Raw genomic sequence first — 13070 nt, 5'->3', positions numbered from 1 at the left:
AGAGAGAGAGAGAGAGAGAGAGAGAGAGAGAGAGAGAGAGAGAGAGAGAGAGAGAGGCAAATAGATGCAGTGCTTAAAAGGTTTCTTTCTGTGTCCTTAAAAATTGGAAACTTGCAGGTGTGTAGGTGGTAGTCATTTGAACTGACAGTATCTGTCTTTCCTATGATTTATGCTTAGCATGTACGGGACAATTGTCTGTTGTCTGTCAGAACTGTCTTCACTTGATGGTCCCCCTTCTTTGTGTATCAGGAGCCCTGGCGACCAGTTATTTCTATAGTCTTGGGCTAAGCAGGTTCTCCCACCTTCCAGAGACTTTCAGGTGAAACCTCAGGGGTAGTGAATGTTCCAGCAAGAAGCCATCTCTTAAATGGGTTTCAAGGGAAGGAAGCAACAGCCATAACAGGTTATGACTGGTGGATCAGCAGTTGTCAGACTGAAGTACAGTGATGCAGACAGGAGGCTGTAGAGGTTGTCCACTGGCTGACCTCAGGATCAGGGGCTAGCAAACAGAATAGTGATTCTCAGTTAATGATGTCTACCCCAGGCTACCAAGGGAAGGGCTATCTATCCCTATTCATTTCAGTGTCTGATGCAAGCTTCCTGGTGCCTGCACTTAGGAGCTTGGTAGCTTTGGGTTTTCCTCACCTGGCATAACTGCTCCCTCAGGACTTGCTTCTGTCCTGCCTCTCTGACTGGTTCCTGCTCTCTCAGGTCTTCATGGTAGCCCAGGTCCCTCCTAAAGATGGTCACTGGCCACAGCCATCTGAGCCTCTTGGAACATCTCTGGTGGTCACCCATCCAACAGGGGAAGTCACTGTTTCTGCAAATTTCGAACTGGAATTGGGGGAAGCTATGAGCTTGTCCAATGCATAGGACTGAGAGACTTCACTAGAGCTATGCAGCTTATCTTTTGCATAAGCTTCTGCCTCCCTTCCCCTGCCAGGCACCCCAGGGCTAGCTGCCTTCTCTTCTGCACACCATCCTTCTGTTTCTTTGCAATTTCCAACTGTCATGTTACCTCCTTTCAGGGATTTCCAAAGCTCTTCTCTTCCTCTGAAGCAGTGCCTATTTTTTTTTTTTATAACTTGACATTCTTCCTTTACCAACTCACAGAGCCAAAACTTACCAAGAAATCAGGAAGTCATTGTTTTTGCTTTCTCTTAAATGGTTGTGAGAAAATGAAAAACACTATGTCATAGCAAATGAAATTTATATACAATTATAATCTTGTTACTCTACAAAATTTTAGACCTCATGGCTTTTAAATCTAGCCTAGGGTATAAATGACACCAAATTAATTGATTTAAATTTCTGCATGCCAACATGCTTTTTACAACAGCTTAATCCGATCAAGTTTAACCACAATCATGTTGATTTTCCTTAGAAAGTTGGTGAAATCAGAAGGAAAAAATGAATGTTTCACCAAAAACACTGACTGAGTATGCTTTTTATAGAAAACAAAAAACAAAACAAACAAAAACAAAAGACAAAAAAATCCAAGGTTTCTTCTGGTTACTGGAGAAATGGCTCAGCACCTAAGAGCACTTATTGCCCTTACAGAAGACCTGGGTTCAGGGCCAGGAACCCATGTGATGATTCACAGCCACATCTGTAACTCCAGCTCCAGGGCATCCTTCTTCTGGCCTCTCAGAGCATCAGGCATGCACGCCATGTGCACACATACATTCAGGTAAGACTCTCATACACATAAAATAAAAATAAATAAAACCTTAGAGAAGAAAAAGAAAAACAACTGTGATCTTCAAAAATAAAGGTCCTAAATGAATTTTAAGATTAGTTTAAATAAAAATAAAAGCAATATGCCATCTAAAACAGTGAGTTCACAAACTAATACAGAAGAGTGTAAGGTGAGTTGGTGTTCTATAAATGCATGTTCATCAGAAAAAAATCAAAAACATAATAACCTCTATGACACGCTGAAACAATCCTCTTAATTTACCTTTGGCTATTTCACAAATGTCACAAGAGAAATTAGACCCTGTGAAGACATATTTCTTTCTTTCTTTTTTTTAATGGAAACAAGAGTAGGGCTGGCTCCGTGGTTAAGACTGCGTGCTGCTCTCCCAGAGGACCTGAGTTTGGTTCTCAGCACCTACCCCTGTAACTTTAGCTCTCAGGGACCCAACACCATCTTCTGGACTCCATGAGAACCTGAACATGGATGACACCTGCACATGACTGGCGCATACACATAGATAAAAATAGAATAACAAATAATGCAGTACATAATATAGCACCACCCTTGTAATTCGGAATAGAGCCAAATGTATTAAAGACATGAAGGTTAAAAAAGGAATAAAAGGAAATAAAAATATTTTCTTTTGACTCCTCATCCAACCTTTCCTTTTCTTAGTAAAATACTGTCGTTGTGAGAATCCAGAGCCAGCCAGGTTGCTTTTACTGTAGCAATTGTTTTTGCATTGCTGTCCTGACCAACTTCTCTAACATTCATTCGGCATGGATGGATGAACAAATTGTGCATTATGTAGCTTAGCTCACCTCCAGATGCTTCTACTTTGAAAGCTGGGAGCACCATAAAGTGTGTATGTGCACAAGTGCAAGATTTATGTGTGACTGTGTGTGTATTGTTACAAGGTCTTTTTCATATAGCCAAGCTAACCTCCAATTCCCTATGTAGCCAAAGATGACTTTCAACTTCTGTTCCTCCTGGTTCCACCTCTGGTACCTGGGATTTTATGTTCATTTTCCATCCCATCACACCCAGGTTTTCTAATGCTGAGTGTGGAAGCCAGTACTGCATGCATGATAGACAAGCACTCTACCAACTGGGCTCATTCCCAGCCCCTCTCATAATATTTTATTGGAACATATGAATAGCTATTGTGTACCTGTTTCCTCATGGCTGCTTTTGAGCTACAAGGGCAGAATTGAGTTGAAGAAACAGATTTTAATGGGGCAGAGAAACCAAAACAATTTCCTTTGAGGCCTTTACAGAAAATCTTTGATAGCCTTTAATCTCAAAGAGTTCGGAAGGATTTGAAATTTGTTCAGGATAAGAAAATCACACACACACACACACACACACACACACACGCAAAATCATTCATTAATAATTCTATCAGTTCCCAAGATATAGAACTGCAGTAGGTAAGACAGAGCCTCAAGCTAAAAAGGCTCACAAATCAGAATAAGTATTAGGGGCATGTATACCAGAGTCTCAGCTACACAGTGTTAATAAGATTCATTCTCCCTCTCCTTCTGGGAGGGGGCAACACTACAGAGATGAAGCCTGAGATTGCACAAACAGGGTAACTTTCCCTGTGTTACACACTCTGCTCTGGACAAAGCTAGGATTTCTACCTACTGCAGTTAAACTCAATGGCGTATTCAATGGGTGTGGCTCAATGGGTGTGGCTTTGTGGTAGAATGTGTGTGGTCCTGGGTTCCATCCCAAGCACTGGAATCCAAACCAAACCAAACTCATGTCCTTTTTCTTACGGTGCAGGGGATGAACCTGGGTCTTGTCTATGCTAGGCAAGAGCTCTTCTACTCAGCTACACCTGAAACCCCACTTTTTTAAAACCATAACTGAAACTCATGGCTATTTATTATTTTCCTAAACCTCTCAGCAGCTGTGGGATGGATGAACATGATCTCTACAAAACAGACAAACAGACAACAAAAACAAACAAAAACTCAACTCTGATTCTATAATTAGAAGCATGTTTGTTTGTCATAAGCTATCCAGAGCACCAAGTCTGCTTTTCTTGACTATCTGCAAGGTAAATGTTGCAGACCCTGTTCCCACGTTCACTTGACCTGGGCCTTGACCTGGCCCAACACACTTTCATAGTCCAGTCCTGGGAGCAGCATTTAATAAAACATTTGGAAGAGACTGGCCTCCAATCCAGCAAGGCAACTCGGTTCTTCAGTATTTGACCCTCTTCAGAGATGGCTAAATGCTTCCTGTGACAATTACAGAGAGGAGACCTCAGCAGCTGTGAGATGGAAGATGGAGGGTCTATATTTTACCAGTGAAATCTCAAAGCAGATAAGATTGAGGCTACATCGTGGTCACTGGGGAAATTAATTCCACCCCAGGTGAGTATACGTGCCTCATGGGGAGTTATGGCGATGAAGAAACTAAAAACACCTACCAAACTTGATTCTGGAGAGTTCTCTTCGGCCCTTAAAGGGCATGGGAATTCCTCCAGAGATGCCTAACCCCTGAAGTTCTTCCGTTGGTTATTGTTTTACGTTGCTGTGACCAAGCCCTTGATTAAAAACAACTTAAGAGAGGAGGGATTTCTCTAAGTTAAGTTTAAGAAGGGGCACCGCCCATCTTGGCAGGGAAAGCATGGCTGCCAAAGCTGGTTTAACGTGTGTCCTCCGCAGTCCAGGCAGCAGACAGCAAGTGGAGCAGGGCTCTAAAACTTCAACCGCTTCCTCCAGCGAGCCTTCCAAAATAGCCTCATTACCTGAGGACCAAGTGTTTAAATACTGGAGCCTCTGTGTGGGAGGGCAGGAGGGGAGGGCGGGGGAGGGAGGGTGTTCCACACTCAACCCATAGTAACAGGGGCACCTGGCCTAAAGCCTTAGCTTCCTCATTCTCTGCAAATATCAAACTCTGGATGAGCAGAGCCACAGCCTTCGGCTGCAGTGTCTCCCGTCAAGCGTTGTTGCGCTAACAGAAATGAAAGGTTTTTGTGTCTCCAAATACACCTCTAGTCATATATCTATTATGGCTCTGGAACTTTAAAGCTCCTCCCCAGGCACTGCAGTCCCTTGCTCTTCTGCAACCTGTATCCTTCCACAAAGACATCTTTTCCTTTGAGACTTTCACATCATCAGCTTCCTAGCGCAGACCTGAGTGGTCTTTGCCCGAACCTGGGATTTTTGTTTGTGTTTCTCATTTCGCTGATTGGTTTTATTGCTTCACATTTAAAATGCTTCTGTAAACTGCCCCTCCCCAGAATTGTAATGTCTGGTATAACTAACTGTCCTATCAAGTCATGTTCTCAACTATCCAATTGTTTCTAAAACATTTGGGGGGCTCGAACTCTCATTTAAGGAGTCCTATTCTAGAGCAAACACCCCAGTGTCTGAAGGCTAGCTCTTGCCAAAGTGGCATGGATGAGGGATTTTTAGAATCGAAATGTGTCTAAAACTAATTACAACCAAAGCAGTTTAGTGGGGCCATCAAGAGCCCAGCTTTGAAGGCGACCTGACCAGTGTGGAGAGCTTCTTTGCTTTGACTCTGAACAAAGAACCAATCTTTATATTCCTCCCTTTCCTCAATCTTAAACTAGGATGAGGCGTTAGCATCTGCCTTCTACAGCTGTTAAATAGGATTCATTGAATTAACCTGTAAAGAGCTTATAATCAATCACACCTAGGAACATGAAGAAGTGCCATATTGTTGATTCCACAATTGAAATACAGGCATTTTAGAAAAGAATGTAAAGGGGGTTCAATCCCCAGGACCTTGTAACCTGGGCTGAGATACCTGAGTCTACGCATGCACACACCCAGAGAGGGAGGGAAGGAATGGAGAGAGAGATACATGGAGGTTTAAACATGCTTTTCTTTCTGTCTCCTTAAGGTCCAGACTACATAAAAGATCACTTGCCTAAAGTTCACCAGCATACCGCCTATATAGGAGAAAAGCGTCCAGCATTAGAGAAAACTGGAGATCTCAAATATTTATGGAGGCCTGCTTCAAACCGAAGCCTGCCGGCAAAATACAAACACGAGTACACTGGTGGAATTGGTTGGGGGATACCACAGTACAGTTTCTTCAACAGATCAAGACTGGAAAGTGGCTTTCATATCCAGGTACTGCTCTTAGCTTCGTGCTTTCCGTCGGCTCCTTGTGTTGTGATTTGAATTCATTGTGAGTTTGCATCATAGACAGTGCCAGGTTCTTAATCACACTGAGAAAAAGTGACATTTAAGGTTTGCAGGAAGGTAAGTGCTGGGATTAACAAACTTACTAGCAGCTTGCCCTTTTAGCCCTTTAGAGGAGAGGAAAGGTAGAAAAAAAGTGAAGCTCTGTGCCGGGGTAGGGACTGTACCAGTGCCACGTGAATGCGGGGACATTTGCACATGTCCCCATACTTGCACTGCTCTGTGAGTGGGCTGGAGGAAGAAGGTGGTGCTGAATTTCATAAACAGTGTCAGATCTTGAATGTCACCATGCTGAGCATGCTGTGTGGGTGGTCAGGGCTCTTCAGTCTAGAACCCTTGTCTTGTTACCTTGGATGGTGTGGACCAAGGTGGGTGCCCACACATTCCTCTCGAAAACAGAAAGAAATATAAATGATTTTAGAAGCAGTGTCTGAGAATTTGAATGTATACACAGACAGGCTTGGGCACCTTCTATACACTGATGATGTATTACGCAGTGGCAGAATTTCCAGATTTACCCGCATCGTTTTTTGTTTTCTTATTTTAAAATTGGTTGCGTGTGCATGTGTCATGTGCCTGTGAGGTATAGTGGGAGTGGGGTGGGGTATGTGTACATGTATGGTATATGTGTGTTGTAGGGGGACTGTATGTGTGCATTTGTGGTATATTTATGTTGTTTGGGGTGTGGGTGTGTGCATTTGTGGTATTTGTATGTTGTATGTAGGTCGTGTGTGTATGCATGTGTGGTGTATGTGCATGTATTGTATTTGTGTGTGTGGTATGCCTGTGTGCTCTGTGTGTGTGTGTGTGCATGTGTGGTATGTATGTGCTGTGCATGTATGCATGTGTGGTGTATGTGCATGTATGGTATGTATGTATGTGGTGTGCCTGTGTGTTCTGTGTGTGTAAGTGTGTTGCACAGAAACTGATCTTGCTTAGCAGAAGCTTTAAGCCATGAAGCTTTCTGTCCTGCCATCTTAACAGCAATTCCTACCTGTCTTATAGCAACGTTAAATAGCTAACTTTTTTTTTTGAATTTTTGTATTTTGTTTTTATTTTTCACTTTAAAAAAACGGGTGAGGAAAGCCGTAATTAGTACAATTCTCAACCAAGTGAAACAAGCGATGTAGGGAATCAACCAACCCAGCAATGCAGTGGGAGACCAGGAAAATCAGAATGTGCATGGGACCCTCAGGAGCTGTTACTAAGGTTTGGGAAAAGTTATAAAACAACAAAGACCACCACCAATACCAACACTGTACAAGCTACACAATAAAACATTCTTATCATGACACATTATATGAATAATTACCAAACACACTTTGAAGCACGGTGGACATTAACAAAGTACGTTGTAGCTGATCGAACGCCTCAGCCACAGAAAACCACAAGTCTAGCTGAGACCGTCTTGCTGTTACAGCTCAGCAGTTATACGTCAGCCACACCAGTATCTCAGAAGAGACTGTTTTCTGAGGTAGGCAGTTTCTCAAGTTAGCCTACTTTGCTTGGTCAAGCGGTTCCAGAATAAGGGGGCTGTAAATTTCTGAAGAATGTTTTGCTGTGCGAGTACTCTCCAGAGCTGAATCAACTGTCCCAGACCAAAGGCCCCGCCCACTCCTGGACCATCCTGACTAGCTCCTCCCTCCCTTCATATACTTCCACCCCAAAGGTGTGTTGAGGTCAGACTTCGTCTTCTTTCTTGCCTTTTGTCTTCTTACCCTGTGCTCCAAAATCTAACAGTAACTCTTAAGTGTAAAAGTTCAACAGCCAGCTTTATATAAGAAATGGATAAAAATGATAATAATAAACATTTAACAACAACTTTCTCCCCGTACATTCTCTAGAACTGCTAACTAGAAAACAACAATAATTTTACTTTTTTATTAAATTATTTTATTTATTTATATTCCAAATGTTGCCCACTCTTCCTGGACCCCCCTCTCCCAGTCCTTCACCCCATTCTCCTCCCTTTGCTTCTGAGAGGGTGCTCCCCCACCTACTCACCCCTCCCTCATGCGCCCCCACCAGCATCCCCCTTTCCTGGGGCATCACGTTTCTACAGGATTAGGTCCATCCTCTCCTACTGAGGCCAGACAAGGCAGTCCTTTGCTACAATGTACACAGGGCTACGGACCAGCCCATGTACATGCTCTTCGGTAGGTGCCTTAGTCTCTGGAAACTCTAAGGGACCTGGGTTAGTTGATACTGTTGTTCTTCCTATGGAGTTACAATCCACCAATAATAATTTTAGAATGATTTATTCTGGCATGGTTAATGTCCATTTTTCTTTTCTTTTAATTAAAATAGAATTATATCATGTTCCTCCCTTTTCCCTCATACAGCTCCTCCCATGTGGCCCCCACCCCATGCTCCCCACTCATCTTAAAATCTTGGCCTCCTTTTCTTTAATCTTAGACACTTCCTTAAAGGAGCCACTGGATTTAGATTTTTAGAGTAAGGAAAGACTCTGAGAATGACGGTATGTGCTAACTGAAAAAGATTGCACCCATTAACAAAGGACCACCCGCAACTGACCTACCTGTTAAGATCTGTGTGTCACTGGGGCTGCTAATCCTCCCCCTCCAAATCCCAGGCCTGATTTCCTGTGCATGGAACGTGAAAATTTAAGTCTAGACTCAGATTTCAATTCCTTGTTAACCCATTTACTTTCATCCACTCATATCCAGCACATGAATTTACATTTGGAGATATACATACCAGTTCCATGTATACACACCTGCTGAAAGTACATGAGGTATAAGGAATCAGATCTAATGTTGCAGAACTGTAATCCCATCGTTTGGGAGATTGAGGCAGGGAAATCACAAGTTCAAGGCCAACCTGAGCCACATGGATAGACCTTGTCTCATCAAAAGAAAATGGGAGGGCAGAGAAAGAGAGAGAGAGGCAGGGTCAGAGAAGAGAGAGAAGGGAGGGGAGGAAACAAAGGAGGGGAAACAGAGAAAAGAGAGAGGAGAAAGAAAGTGTGTAGGAGAGATTGGAGGGACAGGAAATAATAAGAGGAGAGTGGTAGCATCAACTAAGGTCACCTTATAGAGGATAGTGGATGTCATTTGTTTCCCTGCAATTTCTTGAACATATGTATCCATTTCTTGTCCATCCTATTGCACATCAAAATGACTACTTTTCATTCTGGCTGCCCTCAGCGTACTGTATGCCATAGCTCAGAACTGTAGTTTTAACACAGACCTTTGCTGGATGTGTATAGCTCCAGCAGCTGTGCTTCCTAATTTAAGTCTCAGGTCACTCTGAGACCTGTAGCCAGGATGCTCAGGCACTTCCAAGGTACTTCTACAACAGTGCCTGGGGGCATCCACCTCCTACCTGGAACCAACTCTCTTATTGGAGGCAAAAGGAGGGTTCCACGGATCATGTGATAAATTATCTAGCTTGAGCAGAGAGATAATAACCTCCATGCTGAGTGCCACGTACCATACTGTACAGGTCAGTGAAAACTCATCAGAATGACTCTGTGTGTGTGCGTGAGTGTGTCTGTCTGTCTGTCTGTCTCTGTCTGTCTGTTTGTCTCTCTGTGTCTCTGTCTGTCTGTCTGTCTCTCTGTGTCTCTGTCTGTCTGTCTGTCTGTCTCTCTCTCTCTCTCTCTGTGTACTATAGCTATTTCTACTTAGCATTGTGTATGTTATAGTATCATAGTAATGAACACACACACACACACACACACACACACACACACACACACATATATATATATATATATATATATATATATATATATATATATATATGCAATCAATCAGGAAAACCCATTATTTGTTCTGTTCGCTCAGATTCAAGAGCAGTACATTCTTATTGTTTAAATGGATTTGGTCTCTGCCAAACTACATATTTCATTTCTATACGAATAAAATGGAGCCAATTGAAACAATGCCCGTGGCCTTCTGACTGCCTCTCCAGTGGCCTGCCTCCCCACACCGGCCTTTCTTTAACCCAAACGTCAGTAAGGTCAGCTCACTTCCTGATGCCCGTTTTCTGCTCCTGCACTCTGACCTCATGACAAATTGATTTAAGTCAGTTGCTTTCCCCACAGAAATGATGCCATATTGGGCTTGGTCTGCCATTCTTCACTGGTAAGATTCCCAAGACAACATTAAATCAATTCACTGCAATACATATTATAGCCATTGTGTTTTACAACACAGAAATCCACCTGTATACTCAGATGCGATGTGGTTAATAAAAATTTTCCAAGCTTTCATAGTTCTGCCACAGTTTTAACCACCATGAATTCTACAGCATCTTCTATAGGCTTCTTTTGACAGTTTGATGGCATCCAAATGAATTTCTGATAAAATGGCTGATGGATTCAGTTTATCCTCAATTGGTTGGTTTGTTGAACATTTTCCTCACTAGTGATTAATTTAGGAAAGATAAATAAGAAAATACCTACAACTGATGTGTTAACGAGGACACACTGTGATTCTCTCTATGACAGCTCAGACTGTGGTATGGACAGGTGAGCTCTTTACGTGAGGCCACAGCTAGTAACTGACAGAGCCAGGACTTCAGCAGAGGCATGTGAATGAAGCACACAGTAAGAGAATAGATGCAGACCAAAATGAAAGGCTGGGCTTCAGCTGATTTGTCATGTGCACACTGTGTCCCACTGGGTCGAGTCTAGTTGCTTCTTTGGCTAAAGCCTGTATCTTTTTCTCCGTACTCTGCCAGTGTTCTCCCAACTTTCCACTCAGCACCATTCCACACAGCACACCTCATCTGTAAATTGCTCATAGGTACCAGCCAGATAGTGGATGGAATAATAATTTGGTCATGATTACTTCTGAAATTTTAATCTAAGAAATATTTGATAGCTCCTCAAAACAAATCAAATATTATCAGTAGTATTATAGAAGCTAGAAAGATCCTCTCAGCAGATGGCCTCATCTCTCATCATCCCTGTGCAGTAAGACATCACTCTCTCCTTTATCAAATCAACTACAAAATGATGATAATGATAATAATAATAATAATAATAATAATAGTAATAATAATAATAAATATTGCCAGTGTGGAGCTATCAAATATGTAGAACATTAAAATTCAGAACTAGGGGGCTAGGGGGTATTCTTCTCACTCCAAAAATTCTCATTTATCTTTGGGTTTATTTAGAATGATCATGAAAGCAGCCACCAGTCTTGAGTCACATTTGGTGGCACTGGAAATTGAAACTAGGGCTTCGTGCATTCCAGGCAAGTGCACAGCCTCAGCCAGAGATTTTTTTAAAGCATAATAAAGCTTCCCTCCTTGCAACCAAGTTATAAAAGACAAATAAAAAATGTTTTCTCTAAGACAGCTCTGCAGGGGCTAAGCAGTTGAGTACATACTGCCGTTCCCAACACCCACAAAAGACAGCTAACAACTGTCTGTAACCCAGCCCCAGGGCATCTGACCCCCAGTTTCCATGGACACCTGCATCTCTCACACACACAATTTTAAGCAAGAAAAAAAATACAAATCTTAAAGCAGCTATGCCTTTGAAGTACTTTGTTCTGAGCTGGATATGTCTAGTGTTTAGTTCTCAACTTTACAAAATCATCCAATTATTTCCATCTAATAATTTGTGGTTTAACATAAAAACAATTGCATTAACACCTTTCACTCCTAAGTGCCGGCTACAGTAACATACTTTTATGGTATCCCAAGAAGTCTTAGTGAACATGCCACATGCTGACTGCATGTGAGAGAGGAGAAACCCTCCTCCTTCCTTGAAAATAATATAGTCACACCATTTGCTCTGTTGGCCCTCATGCTTTATTTGTGTGTTTTACAAAGTTTGCATGTATGGGATTCCTCAAATAAATTGAAGAAAGTAGTTTTCATATAAAGGCTGTGCGAATCCGAACCTCCGGAAAAAAATACATATTTATGGTTGATCCTGTGTAGGTGATATGCATGTCCTATCCCTGTGTTTGTGTAGAAAACCTCTCAGTGTCAGCCAGGCACAGGGAGACAAGTGATCTCACTCACATCCAGAATCCCTAAGTGTTGATCTTATCGAAGATGATGAAGTGTAATTACCAGAGGCCTAGGGAGAGCAGATTGGAGTGGGTTGATCAGTGAGTGCCGAGCTGGGGTTAAACAGCAGTAAGGTAAATGGCTACTTCAAATCTCCCAGAGAGAGATTCTGAAGGAGTTCACCACCCAGAGATGAGGAACTTCTGAAGAGCTAGGTCTGTCTAAAATGGCTTAACTCTTCTACCCGGTATTCGCACATATTAAAGCATCACGGCGATTTTCAAATATCAGCTAAAACAAAATTTTAAAATATTACTGATAGTTTAAAATGCAGTTCATTTGGAAATGAGGCATCATAGCAGCCCGTGGCCTGTCTCGTAGATAAACCTGACTTTGCAGGCAGTTGTTGGTGACTTGGAAAATAAATACATCCTTTTTATCTGTCATTTTTATTATGATGTGGATATATTGGCAGGAAAAAAAAGCAAAGGAAAAGAGCCCTGTATTATATGAAGCTGGTAAGGAAATTCTCTCTCTTAAAGTACCTCGCAGTGCTTGACGTAACATCTTGAGTATATTTCTAACATAAGTAACAGCTTTTCTACTAATCATTAAATTTAAGTCAGAAATGAAGCACATCTCATACACTTTCGACTCGTATTATTGAACAATGACTAGAAGTTCAGAAAGGATTGATGGACTTAGAATATGGTCCAGTAAAACTTGTCTGACTCCACCGATAAGTTTTAAAAGTTTATTGTTGAAGAATTCTGCAATTTGAACATGATCTAATACCATGAGCCCAGATGGATAAAAGACCAGGACATCTGTTTTCTAAATCTGGCCTTGATGCTCTCTTCTTAAGGTCACTGGAGGAAATCCTTAAAGCATTATAAATTTGCAATGATCGTTTCCTCTATTGCTCACACACAATCCTTGCAGAGCACCGCAGCTATGCTGACAAAAATGCATAGAATGAGGAGCAGATGACACCAGACATGTGGCATTCTCTCTGCTTCCCCACTGTGAAGCTCGCAAGCCAAGGAACCTTAGCCAAGCGTCTAAGAAAAAAATCAAGAATTCATTAAGTATAGAGAGCCTTATGCATGTGGTCCCAGCTCTGTTTCTCTGTTTGGACACACACACACACACACACACACACACACACACACACACACACACACACA

The 13070-nt window shown here is 42.1% G+C and overlaps 1 protein-coding gene across 1 annotated transcript in view; it reads left to right on the top strand.

Moving 5' to 3' along the window:
- CUNH4orf45 (chromosome unknown C4orf45 homolog) overlaps nt 1-13070 on the top strand; it is a 109207-nt gene that overhangs the window by 46400 nt on the left and 49737 nt on the right. Inside the window, exon 2 of the mRNA XM_028754918.1 lies at nt 5585-5817. Coding sequence (XP_028610751.1) covers nt 5585-5817 — 233 coding nt within the window. The remainder of the gene's footprint in view (nt 1-5584; nt 5818-13070) is intronic.

Source organism: Grammomys surdaster, unplaced genomic scaffold (assembly GCF_004785775.1).
Source record: "Grammomys surdaster isolate TR1022 unplaced genomic scaffold, NIH_TR_1.0 126039, whole genome shotgun sequence".
Classification (NCBI taxonomy): domain Eukaryota; kingdom Metazoa; phylum Chordata; class Mammalia; order Rodentia; family Muridae; genus Grammomys; species Grammomys surdaster.
Note: the sequence above shows the minus strand (reverse complement) of the source record. Positions and strands in the feature narration are given on the sequence as shown.